Below are 13,543 nucleotides of genomic sequence, written 5' to 3'. Positions count from 1 at the left end.
CTGCTCAAACTTCCCCCTGGTCTTTTAAGTGCAGTCGTCTACGCAATTGCACCAAGAGTCAGATTGTTGTTCGTGCTTCTAATGTGCATGCATAACTGAGTGAAAAATAGCGATGCCTTGTTAGGGGATCATTGGTTAAGTAACGCCTGAGGTGCAATCATTTCACTCCAGGATTAGAACACTATCCTTATGCTTTCCGTAATTTTTTTTTGAAAAAAGGTATCTTTTCATTGACTCGTCGTACGTGCAGGTGTTAGTTTGATCATAGATTACAATCTTGTGCCCGATATGCATCTTTTGAACAGTTATTCATGTTGCGGACGCCAAGGTGAGAGTCGTGAAGTCTTAATACAATACAAATACAAATCAAATACAAAAGACTAGCCATAATGAATTAAATTTGAAGTTCATTGTTCAGTTTTCACCTGCGGTATTATTTTTATGCTAAAGTTGCTGCAGTTGTTGTGGGCATTGCAACGTAAAAATATAGGAGAAATAGGCTTACAGTATCTTTGAGAAATGACATGCACATGCGTCAAAAGGGGTGATTTGAGAAGCAAAATATGCCTTCCTACTTAGATCTGGATAAAAAAAAACCTCCAAGTATTTGCTGGCAGGAGTCATTGCTTGAGTATCATGCGACTCGAATCAACATAAAAAAAGATAAATCGACACAATAAACTGAACGCTACAGAATTTCCCAAAAAAAACTTTAATCCTCTGACCTGCCAGCACTTTCATGGATATCGGTCTTTTTGTTCGTTAGGGAAGCGTACAGAAATCAGCACTCCAAAACCTGAGCCTCGGGCATCCTGGAACGAGCATGGATTGTGAAGTCGCAGACGTCCGCACATATCGCACGCCTAACCGCTTCAGGATTACGGTGCTACATTTTGGATGGTTGATTTATATACTTCTCCTTTCCAGACTGTTCTGTTGTCAGCACGTTCCACCCTCGTATAGGGTTTTGGTCAGATCCAAGGTCGATTTTCTACCATACCTATTATTTTACACTCATTTCACCCTGTAGGATGCACCACCGGAAGAAGTCATGGGTGGAAAAAAGGGGACGACACTATGCCATAAGTTAACACGAAGGATAATTAGTCAGGATTTGAGCGAAGTTCGCCAGTTATAGCACAATTCCCTCCGAGGTTTGAAAATGAGGACGGTTTAGGTCAGGGTCGGACAGAATTTGTTCATTAATCGGGAATAATTTGACTCGCCTGGATTCTAGGTAGAGATGAGAAGGGACGTATTCAAATCCTGCCGACGATGTAATCGGATGAAAACGACATGAACCACGAGTTGCGGGGCATTTGCGTACACGCTCGAAACGGCGCGGTAGAGTAAGCAGTTAGAACCGAGGTGGGACCGTCGCAAACTGCAGCGATGGATGTGCCAGCAACGGTTTCACCGCACCCCTAGCCGCTACGCTCCACCGAAGCGCCTTGAGAGAAGCCGCGTACGCAATTGCGTACGTGCTTCATGTCGTTCTGACCACACTATGTGCAGGGTTTATAGTACAATTTTCTCCGAGGTTTGAAAATGCGGACGGTTTGCGTCAGGGTCAAATGGAATTTGCTCGAAATCTAGGCAGACATCGGGAGTAACGAAAGAAACGTATCCAAATTCTGCCGATGATATGTTATCAAAGGTGACAAGTCTCAAGATCTACTCAAGTCTCAAGATCTAGTATTCACGGTTCGTTCACGTGCGGTGCGTGCGGTGCACATAAGCAAATGATGTCACCGTTACGCTCGGCTGTCAATAATATGTCGTGTAATCGACACGACACGTCTTATCTGTTTCCACTATCGGCATTTGCAAACACTAATTACGGTGAAGGACGTAACATTTTGAAAATAAGATAATTCATTCGGTATTGAGACGCGAACTGGACACATTTCCTCAACGCACGGGACAGAGAAAAAAGATTCGAACGTCTGTTTTTTTTTTTTTTTTGTTTCCTTTATTCGGGAAGGATCTACTTAAAGCGTAAGTGTAATAAGTGCTTCTGGACAAAACAAAAGAAAAAAAAAAGTAGCGCGCAAAAAAAAAAAACAACAGAAAAACAGACGTTACGTACTTATTCAAAGAAAAAAAAAAAGAACCACATCATATTAGGGAACAATATTTGAATAGCATACAATTACAATGATTTTATTCCATTATTATTCCTAGATATGAGTTCCAGAATTTCAAATAGATTTATCGGTTCCAGTTAGGATCCATAAAAATATGGCAAAATTACGTTATGTGTTATGTGTTAATGCTCGGCTAATTGAGAGTTAATTTAAATTTTAGACGTTTAAGTGGAAAATAAAGGTCCGGTGGTCTGTTTTTGCAAGCAGATTTGCTTTGAATTTTTTCTTTTGTTTTTACAATGACCGCCTACTTTTAAATGTTCATACTTTTCTGCTATAGGGACCCATTCGAGACCGAAGATTTCATTGATTATCAGGGCATTCGTTGGACATTTTTCTATGTGCACTAGCAACGGGGCAACGAATGGGCGACGAGACGACGCCATTCGCCTTGGAGACTCGACGCGAAATGTGCCATCGGTGGTGGTGGCGGAGGCTGAGGAGGTCTGCGCGTCTATCGATCCGCATCACGTACGAACGAACGCTGGAAAGGGGGGGCTGAGAACGGGGCCAGCCAGCCAGCCGTTCTCTCATTTCGCTCCCATACCTCCTCACACTACTCGTTCGCTATTACTAGTAATTCCATACTGTGTTCCCATATTCAAATCAATGCATTTTCTAGACATTTCATTTCGTTTTAGTTGAAATTTTGTGATTTCCGAATTTACGGTTGTCATCTGTAGTCTGCTTTTACGTACTATTTCAATGCGATTGTGGATTCTGCAATATTGTTCCATGTCTATGCATAGTTATTGCAAAAATAGATGCATCTGAAATGCAAATGAAAGAGGCATGACATTTCAATCGTTTTCAGATCCCATTCGCTCTTCATATTCTGTCAAATGTCCGTGCTGCTATTCTTAGTCGTTTATTCCTTCAAGTGCTAGGATGGGTGAAGTTTCATCAGCATCGTTCGCCGACGTTACTTTTGCTCTTATTCAAAAGTTAGTTTTAGTCGTTGTTAGGATTTTTTACATGACCTATTCATCTATTTAAAAGAAAACAATCGAATTCTTCTTCATCCAAGATGTGAACATTTCGATTAGAAATTCAGTAAATCACTTTGAAATGCGGATCAATTGAAATCTTGATGTATAGGGAGTGGGATTAGTCTTCGGGTACGGGTTGAGCTGCGGTTGTTTTCGGCGGTCGATACCTACACATCAATATAAACACACCTTCGCAGGTCAACATGCAGTGCATCGCTTCCCTTAAGTTTTTGATTAATAAGAAGTATTGAGGACGAAAATTATCTTCGTAAAGGAGAATCGGCTTCATTTTGAGAAAGTGAAGTTAATCGTGACCATTTTTTACATGCGTATAGGAGAAAAACTGTGCAAAATGAAAAACGCGTTTTTATTTCCCTTATAACTACTGAACTACATCAAATTACTGTCAATAATAATTTTTTGTTTTCACCTTGTTTTCCCTTCACAGTAAGATCTCCATGTTCTTTTTTTTTATCATTATTTCTATGTATCTAACGAGAACATTCAAAGAAGTTTAATGGATCGAATGTGGTATTCGCGAAAAGTTGAACAGATGTGTCATATGTCCTTGAAAGGCGTTTTTAAAAAAACAATCGTTCGTTATGTTGAACTATGATCGATTAGAACGTTATGGGGAATTTGAGTTCTGAGCTTCGCTGTTCTTTTTTTTTCAGTCGAATATAGTAGGCAGCTGTTATTTTACCTAATTTAACATTCTTCTCCATTATTTCGTTGCGTACATTCTCGAACATAAAAGAGCGAATATTGAGTGTATATAGTTTGAGCTCGAGCAGTAGAAACTGCTACGATTACTACCGTGAACAACGAGGGACAGAAATCGATTTTGAACATTTAATAAGTTGGAAACTGACCTTGTCTTTCTCAGAAAAATATATGGAATAGTTTGCAGTTAAAAACCTTATTATTGCAGGTTACATTCGTTTACCAAGTAGATATGAATAAAACCAAATATCTAGGTACCCAACAAGTTCCCATCAGTTTATGTCGCAGTTTTTTTGTATGCGAGCAGGACAATCCCGGCTCGCATACAAAAAAAACCGGCATGACTGATGCCTCTGACATTCTGCTACGGTGTTCTTAGGGATGCCGATGAAAGAAATTTTCTTTTCTACTTTTTTATATGTTTGAAGTTTCTTTTTGATATACTTCCTTCTTATAAGTTGCGCTGTTACATATTTGCTGGCTTTTTTTAAAGTTAACTTTGCCAGTAACTAATTTATGAAATTGTTAGACTCGTAATCGCCCTGGTGAGTTCTTAGATGTCAGTACTCCCTTCTCTTTTCGCTATAGTTTATAGAACTTCACGATGTATACACATGGTGTATTACGTGCAGCCAGCGCAAAAGATGTTGTATCCGCACGACGCGTTACGTTCTCGGTGAAAGCTTCCCCCCAAAAGAGAGGGACTAGCCCCTAGGAGCTCCTTTCCTTCTGTTTCCCTTTGTTTAAAGTCCTTTCTTTGTGTAATAGTATGTGTATAAGATTAGTTAGTTCTAGCTGACTCCTTTTTCATAAGTTTTCTCGTTTGTTTTACTGTTAGATCGCCTCTAAGATTTTAATTTGGAGAGATTGGATTCATCCTTCATTCCCTCGTGTAACTTTGCATGATTATCTTTTTTTCCTACCGTAGGCGTAGTAAAATCGCAAAATGCCTAGGAGATCTCTAACGGTGCACAATTAGAAGTCATGCTTAAATCCAATGTTTTCATGGTCAAGTTTTTTTAGAAGATACCTTGGGACCAGAAGAAGGTAATGAATTAGCAGAAAAAAGAATCTTCTTAGTATTACGACTATGAAGGATGCTAATTGCGCACAATCACAAAGAAAAAGGAGAAATCTACAAATAAATTTGTTAGAAACGCCATCGGAACAGAACAAACGCCAAATCTAGAGGAAAAAAGCTTTGTTCAGACTGTGCAATTCTATTCACAGGACTATTACACGAAAAAACTGAATGAAAACTATGAACGACAAGAAGAAAAGAGCTCCATAAAGCTTGTCCCTTTTCGTATTGAAAAAAGAAATGTATTTATAAAGTTTAGTACACCTGCAACAATTGAAGACAGTTACCAAATCAAAATTCGAGTTGAGTGTTATGTGAGGCTGTTTCACAGTCAGGTGAAAACGGCGTGAAGTCGAATACATACGCGAGTGAGGCTACCGAAAGTATAGTCGGATCAAACCGACGCGAAGATCGGTGCTGTTGCGTAAACAGCTGCGGTCGAAGCGACCGGACGCGGTGGGACCTTTCATTGTACAACTCATCGCTGTAGCCCCACTGAAGCTAGTCATTTTTTTACCTCGATTCCAATCCCTGGCTGCACCGCTCCACTCTGAGCGCAATCGTTTACCCAATTGCTCCAGGCTACAGGTTTTGAGCCAACTGCATATGGGTAGACCTGGCCGAGAACCACAGGTCAGCATCGCAGTTTCTGTGTCTAGTGCTTTTTCTATCCATTTTCTGGTGGAAATGACTACAACGCCTCAGCTGTCGCGATGAAACTGTGTTAGGTATCGTAATTTGATTCACTGCTCAGCCTAAGAATACTCACTTCAGGAAGATGAAGCATTTTCTTTGAAATCAAACTCGTTATGGCTAATAACTAGATTTTTTTGGAATTATCTGACTGGGAAGATTTTGATGCAGTGAAGTTCATTTTCAGAGCAGCCACTCTAACAGAGAATTTTAAGGATTGCGAAATGTACGGATCCAGTAGTTTTTGCAAGTTCCTTATTTTTGCAAATCCAACGCTGTAATTAGTTTGCCTGACTTTCGAATATTTCGGCATTGTTATTTTCGTGATGTTTGGGATTGTATTGGCTTCCTTTGGGAATTAATCACATTTCATTAAGTTTTTTCTTTCTTCGTATTAACTTACACTGAAAATAACGGAACTTTCAATCTTTCTAGTTCTGCTCTTCTTCTAGTTTCGTTTTTCTACCGACGTCACATTACTTAGGACGAATTTCTTGATCCCAGCTTATTTCGAAAGGAGTAAATAAATCCTTAGTTCCTTTAGTGACGGTCATTCGACCGCTCGTTATATTTTTAACTCTCAGTTTCCACTTTCTTGATAGTTTGCCAAAACACAGTAAAGGAACAATGCGTGCGTGCAGATAAGGAAGTCAGTGCCCTTTCGACCGAGTATGAATTATCTTTCGTCGTTTTCAGGGTCAGTCCACGGAAGATAAAAAGAAGCGATATTCCGAATGAGGCTTTCCATGCACTTCGAAAAATGGTTTCAAACGAGGTACTTTTCCCTCGTTAGTTCCTAGTTGCTTGTGGTTTCATGTTTGTTTCTCGTTTACTTTTTCAGTTGTCATCGATTCCAAGCCCTCATTTTGTTGCGGCATTACCCAGCGGCGCGGCATCGAATGGTAATCTACCGGAGGATATAGTAGAACCAGTGAGACCAAATTTTGGTAGGTATAAACGTGATAACATGACTTCTTTTAATTGTTGTTCTATTTTTTAATTTGTTCTGTTATGTTTTCGTGTCTTTCTGTCTGTTCTGTCTCCGCTGCAACCATGCCACACTGTGTAAAAACGCAAACGTGACGCAAAAAAAGTGTAACGCTGATGGGGGATAGTTTTGTGCAGCTATCTGCTGTTCCTACCATTATCATTTTCGCGTAGTTGTTGAACGCGCTTCGCTTGTCTGTTCACCTTTCCATTGATTGTCGTTTCGCGATGTGGCCCACGTGATTATTCGTTACTTGCTGTTTTCACTGGCTATCGATGATCTCTATGAGTGGGCAACAGTGCACCTAAAAGGTCATTTTTAACCTTCAGGGCTGTTCGAGGACGAAGATTCTCGAATGTCAGGATGCGAATCGTCCGAGGGATCACAATCCCAATGCTCTATTGAGGACGAACCTCAGAGGTTACTTGCCAAAAGTAGGTGATTCTACATTTTTTAAACAGTAGAATGTTCTGAATAGTTTAGCTGATTTTTCTTATTGATTTTCTGCAGAGCTTCAATATTCAGAGATAACATTTCGTTTTTCAAAATTCGACTCGAAATTCACTACAGTAATACATACTGGTAGTAACTGATTTATATGAACGAAGGATTCCTAACTATTTTCAGAGTGAATTTCAGTGTGTTGTTTCTCAATGCGTTTCTCAGTGTTCTTTTTTTCAATTTTTATCTGAGACGCGGGTTCTTTTACTCCTATCGAAAGACTTGTTTTTGCACTTTCGAGGCCTTTATTTAGTAATGCGTACGAAAGCAAGCAGTTCGAAAGTTATAACTTTTGATTTCACTTTAGAAGATAATGTTAAATTGAGTAGAATATGTAACATGTGTATGTTAACAACGAGCTTTAACTGCTGGCTGGTGTTTTGTATGAGATTCACTGTCATTGTTTGTTTACATAGCTGCCTTTTGTGATGCACGTGTTCATCTGCGCTAACTGCTGGGCAATTTATTTGCTGCACGTTCTATAGTTCATTCTAACATGTTTTTCAAAACTAACTGCGAGTTGTTGTACTGATATACTCGACAAATTGATTTTTCGCATTTATTTCTCGTAATATTTTGTTAAAGCTCAACTCAAATGTATTTGCTCACATTACTTGACAACATACTTTTTAGCTGATACAAATTGTAGTGAAATCTATTGGTTTTTTAACAACAGTTACCATTTGTTGAAGCTATGCGATTTGAGGACGGTTCATTTCGAAGCAAAACAATTTCTTCTCAACTCCCTAACTCTTTTCCTGAAATGATGTCTTTTTAAGTTCACGGTAAAAATTTGCTCACTTCAACGCATACTTTTCACATCTGGAACAAGCGCTTCCTCTTTCAATCCATTCTTTTTCTTTGAATTCGTACATAGGCTTCCTCAGAAGTTATTTAAACAATAATTTGGTCAGTTATCGTGATGTAGTTCAGAGATTATATTGTGGATGTGCTGTTTCAGGTCGTGTTGGTGGCTACAGCTCGTCAGCTTCTTCACTTTCGCAGCTCAATTCGCCACCAAAGTCACTCAAACAGAGCACTAGAGCTCGTCGTTTAACAGAATTACGTGCTGCCAGAAGGAAAGCTGCTCAGACAGATGAAACTCATATGTTTTGTCAGTAAAAGAGATTAAGAGCTATGTTTTACCATCTTTGAATCGAGAAAAATATTGAAACGTTCCAGGTTGTTCTGAAGAAGATCTTCCTGTGGTGTTCGGACAGTGGTATGATGGCCTTTTGGATGCCGGAGAACAGCCTGTAAAATGTTATCAACTCATCGTTAATTCGTTGAAGAAGTTCTTTGTAACGAACACATTCGGGAACGCAGTGGAGGTACGGTTTCGATAAATACGCTATAGCACCTCATCTTTATTGCATTTTCCACCATGTACACATTTGAAATATTCATTTCGTTATTGCTTCGGTTTCTCTTTCTTCATGTTGTATACGGCTATTGTCAAAACACTTTTTCTAGACGATGGTGAGCGACTTTCTTAGAGCTCATGTCATCCGATCCTGTGCTGAATTAAACCGACAGTACGAAGTTTCAACAACTGATAGTGAACGTAGATTACGTGAAACGCAATTACAAGTACTTCTGGAGGTGCACATTAGTCATCTTGATCCCAAGGGCCCATCGAGAGTTCCTGATGTTCGTTTTTGAAGTTTTTTTTCTTCAAAATGTAGCTCAATAGTGTTATTACCACTTCTCGATTATTACAGATCGTAAGGAAAATGCGTATCGTTTACTTCGTGGCCAATGCAAGTAGTATGCGTACATTTTTGGAGGAGCAAGTGGCTGATAAGTTAGTTTAGAGGTTTTGTCACTTTTTCTATAGTTTTTGTATCGCTTTTTCGGTTTTTTGAGATCTTATCTCTCTGGAGACGTTAGATTCACGGCGCTTTTTGAGTGATGTGCTTCTAGTTTTGTCCACCTTGTGCCAAAGCTGGTCGCAGAATTATTCGACGAATTGTGCATACAACTTCCCCATGACCTGGAGGAGTATGACTCCGTGTGGAATAAAGTACGTTCTTTCTTTCTTGCGTTCATTAATGTTTTTCAATGTTTTCTACTCTTCCAGGATGATGATCTCTCTTTCCCTCTGTTTAATCAAAAAGGTGGCAACCCAACCCAACAACAGCAACTTGATCAACTCATCGAAGAAGTTCAAGCACCTGAAGAAGAACCTGTGAATGGGAAGATAAAAGGAGCGAAGAAAAAATCTGATCGTGGCGTAGAAGTTAACATACAAACAGCAAAGGATGATGAATCGCAGTCTGGGAGTGAGTTTTCGTGCCGTGTTAAAATGTTTCTTTAGCCTTTCGTTAAGATGTCGTCTCCAACGAATATTTTACTCTTTTCTGCACGAGTGTTATCAACAGTTTTTTTTTGCGATACCCCGCCCCTTCTGTTCATTTCATTCTCAATTGACACAGTTCCATCTCTTTTCACGCTTGTAAAATTGGTCAGTGTGTTAGGAATCTGGGTTCGAATCCAATATCATTTATTCAACCGAAGTAAATGCGCTCGGGTTGGAGATACCAATAGAATTTTGACTGCTGATAAAAGCATCACGCAATGGAAGTGAATACCCGTTTTAACACCGCAAACATCTCATCCGAGAAGTGGGTAGGGCCCACAACGAAGTCCCATTACATGAAATTTGCGTAAGGAGATCGTCAGAATAATACTTGTACGGTTGTAAGGAAAAGACGCCGATGGTTTCATTTCAATCGCATTTATTCCCCAAAGAGACTTTTTTCGATGCCGGGTTTTCACAAGTATTTGTTTATTTGGCGTTCTCCACATTTTTCCTGGAATTTTCTTATGACTTTTGTTTCTTCTCGGGTTTATGTCTGCTGTTGAATATCGAGCTTTTTCAATATCTTAGTGATGAAGACGAGAAATGAAGAAATGAATCGTTTAAGTAGAGTAACAACTCAATTTTGCATTCATTGTTCTTCTTTGAAAAATGGTTTTTTATCCTCAACATTTCTTATGCCACGCCCTCGAAATGTGATTTCGCTTCGTACACTAAATTTGTTTTTTATTTATTTGCACTATGCACTTTTTTGGGCACGTTGAGCTTTATCTAATGAGATACTTGCCGTATTGCACGACCCATTGACCTTTGCCAGAGTCAGGTTGTCTTTTATCGTACAGAGCACATATCCCACTACTGTCGAGCTTCCTACCCTTTATTATTTCGGAATCTCAAACGGAATTTTCTGGTTTCCTCATAAATAACGTTTCCGGTTTAATCTTGACAATTTCTCATAAACAAATCGAGAATGCATATTTGAAATCTGAGAAAGTAAATTAATATGAGGGAAATGTAACTTGTAACCAAAATTTGTGTAATATAGGTGCTCTAAATATGAACGCTTTTGGCAGTGATCAACGAAGAATTAATACACCAACATCCCGTTAAGTGTCGCTAATTGTTACGCGCTGTAACATTCATTGACCTTCACTGTGGGGCAATGGGCGTCTTATCGGCATGCGTTCGTGTCAGAGATGAGCATATAACGTTCCTACGATCAAAGATTTACAACCAACGACTCCAATGAGAAAAGATTACCTTGTTCAAAAGGGATTGCGTGTTATGGTGAACGTGATTATTGGGTGGTAATCTTATTTCTCCGCCACTCGTACTTCCATGTTATTGCGACTAATGCGGGACCTTGGTATTCCACATTTGAGAACTGTCATGGAAATCCTTATTAATTACTTTTCCTATTTCTATGCTTAAATTGAGACACAGTGAAGTTGTATGACAAAAAAATTTACAGAAACCACACAGAGGAAGTCTAGTCGCCTACATCCACCTCGCACCATTCCTGAAACTCCAGAAGAAAAATTACGTGAACGTGTAAAAGATGAAGAAGTTGAGGTATTGTTTGAATAATTGGTTTCTGTATTGTAATCTTGTTTCTGATCGTTTTTATTTTGCGTTTTTTTTTTCCTACGAAACTTTGTATGTACTAATAATGGTCTTTCCAATTCATGGCACGCTCTTTGAATGCTTTCCTTACTCACCGACATCACAGCGCCGAATTCAAGTTTTCATTCTGTAACCAAACACTGTTATATGTACTCGTTTCTTTTTATGGGCTGTTTTTTTAAAATATATATGGAACCGATTCAGGTTGTAAAAGCTACTCCGATGGCAAAAGTTTGCGGAAATCCAAGGCGACGCCATTCAAGACTCTCCGAATTGGTTCGTATAAGTGAGGAACGGGCAAAAATCCCACGAGCAGCTGCCATAGCGTCGGCTAAAGCTTGTAAAGCTATAATTCAGGTTAGCAATAACTAGCATTTAGATTTTTTGCAATTGTTGCTCATATTCTGCAAGAAGTTTTGTTGTCCACCCTCCAAACATTTATCTAGGCGTCTCAAAGTGTTGTGCCGACATCCCGTGACTCCCTTCTCGGATTACACACTCCTTCACCTCGGCCTCAAAGGGCCAAGTCGAACCTACTAAGTAGATTCAGCAACACAGTCAACAAAGAATCGAAGGATAAAGAGGCCGAAGAAGTGCCTATGCGAGTGTTACGAAGTTCGAGTACTTCGCACAATACGCCTCCTAAGAGGGCAGCCGACGTAAAACCTAGTGTATGTTTCTTTTTCGCGTGTTAGTGTTTGTGGCTTCAATGTAATAAATACTTATTTATTTTTATTTGTAGTCGTCGGAGCCTCCCGAGAAGAAAACTCGACTCTCATCTTCTGCTACATCTGCACCTACTTCTACCCCCGTGAATTCTCCCTCCACTGCCGGAATAGACGAGATTCTTGGAAAAGAACAATTGTCTAGGTACAACACTTCTGAAAATCTTCCTCAATTTCTGTATCTCGTCACTTTTTCATCTTCTTTGTTCCTGTTGCGCTATTATTTGAGACTTTACAGGTGATACTAAGAAATTCCCTATTCAATTGAACAAACTGAGTTTGTTGTTGCTGACTTAGTGAGAATTTACAATTCGCCATGCTTTTTGCTTTTTTTCATTAGCTAACAGCTTTTCTGCAGTGTTAGGGCACACATATTGCCATGCTGCGCGAAATTGTGATGTTAAAAGTGACATGTACATAACATTGAGATGATTGATTTTTATCCTTTGGTTAAAAAGTTAGCTGGTGACAAGTATGTCGAAGTTAGAATCTCTAATTTGAATAATTTAGATTTCAACGCCGTGTTGAGGAAATCAACAACATTAAAGAATTGGATGAGTCTGAGGTTAGTGCGAAGCAAATGTGTTTTATGTGGTCGCCGTCACTTTTTCTTATTGTCCTTTCTTTTCATAGGTTTACTACGAACCATTGCTGCGTAGAACTAGCCTTTACGACGAAGAGGTTGTGAGTTTGCCAAATGGGAAAATACAGCAGAATCGCACACGACGATTGATAACTCCATCATCGGCTGCCCATCTTGGTATGCGTCCTCTCTTCTTCTTTTTGTGGACGAAAAATCCTAAGTGATATGGTTTTACAGCTCATACTTTACTGAACGTTGATAACGATACGCCGTTGGAGGTGTGGAAGCTTCCCCGAAATCTGCCGTCACCGGAGAAAATGCCTCGCATGGTAAGCGATTTCTACAGCGATATTTTAGAATTGTCTATTTTCTTTGTATACAACAGGTATTGCCGGAGGCAACATACTTTTAGTCTCATCTCATGAAACAATTTTCATAAGCTATGAGGGGCATATCTGATCACTGAGAACATAAACAGTTTAGTTAGAAAAGAGAGATTTTGCCGCTAAAAAGTAGGAGAAGGGTTTAAGTTAGCTATTTTGTGGATTGACATATTCAATAATATTTTCATTCAAGTTCAGACTTTTGGCTTTGTTTCAAGAATGAAGACTTAGAATTCAGAGATTTTCATAAATATATCCTAATTTCAATTCACTGTTCAGTAGAAAGTACTTGTTTTACAGATCCGCACTGGAATCAACGCTATAAAAATGAAGAAAATTCAAAGGATGCGAGAGCAGTGTTGTAGTGCTCCGTCGCCTACTGGTAGTCGAGAATCTGAAAGGTCGACTGAAACAGAATAGCCGAGCTCATTTAGTGCTGAGCATCTTGCTGCAGGATTGTTCATTACTGTACATTGTTTCGAACACATTGCAAGTTGCATTAGCGTACTTTGTTGTCTTGTTTGTTCTAATGTAGTAACTATGGTTGTAATATCTATCTTTTCGAGTAATATTGTTTGTTTTTTGTTTCTACTTATATGTATTACGTCGTAGCGTCTAGTCTGTTTCAGTTATTGTTCAGTTACGTGGACCACTTCGTGATCTTTATCTTTTTTCATTTGATTTTCCACTTTTTCTCTTCTATTAGATATGAATCCTACGTGTCTTTCAGGTCTTCATATCCTCACGTAATCTGTTTTGTGCTATTATTTATTTCATTTTGTTCGAT

General features: G+C 39.1%; 1 protein-coding gene across 1 annotated transcript; it reads left to right on the top strand.

Annotated features, from left to right (window-relative positions):
- Positions 1–3,035: 3,035 nt before the first annotated feature.
- Positions 3,036–13,176, top strand: RB195_004186 (uncharacterized protein; the record flags this gene model as incomplete). The annotated part of the gene is made up of 18 exons (XM_064180309.1): positions 3,036–3,091; positions 6,330–6,408; positions 6,475–6,580; positions 6,951–7,055; positions 8,084–8,236; positions 8,305–8,453; positions 8,596–8,772; positions 8,844–8,926; positions 9,046–9,145; positions 9,203–9,404; positions 10,914–11,014; positions 11,270–11,422; positions 11,512–11,736; positions 11,808–11,935; positions 12,301–12,355; positions 12,424–12,550; positions 12,611–12,702; positions 13,057–13,176. The coding sequence occupies 18 exons, from the start codon at positions 3,036–3,038 to the stop codon at positions 13,174–13,176; spliced, it is 2,211 nt and encodes a 736-aa protein (XP_064033198.1).
- Positions 13,177–13,543: the final 367 nt, after the last annotated feature.

The sequence above is a fragment of the Necator americanus genome, chromosome I (genome assembly GCF_031761385.1).
Source record: "Necator americanus strain Aroian chromosome I, whole genome shotgun sequence".
In the NCBI taxonomy this organism is placed as follows: domain Eukaryota; kingdom Metazoa; phylum Nematoda; class Chromadorea; order Rhabditida; family Ancylostomatidae; genus Necator; species Necator americanus.
The sequence above is the reverse complement of the archived record's forward strand: the minus strand, read 5'-3'. Positions and strand labels throughout refer to the sequence as shown.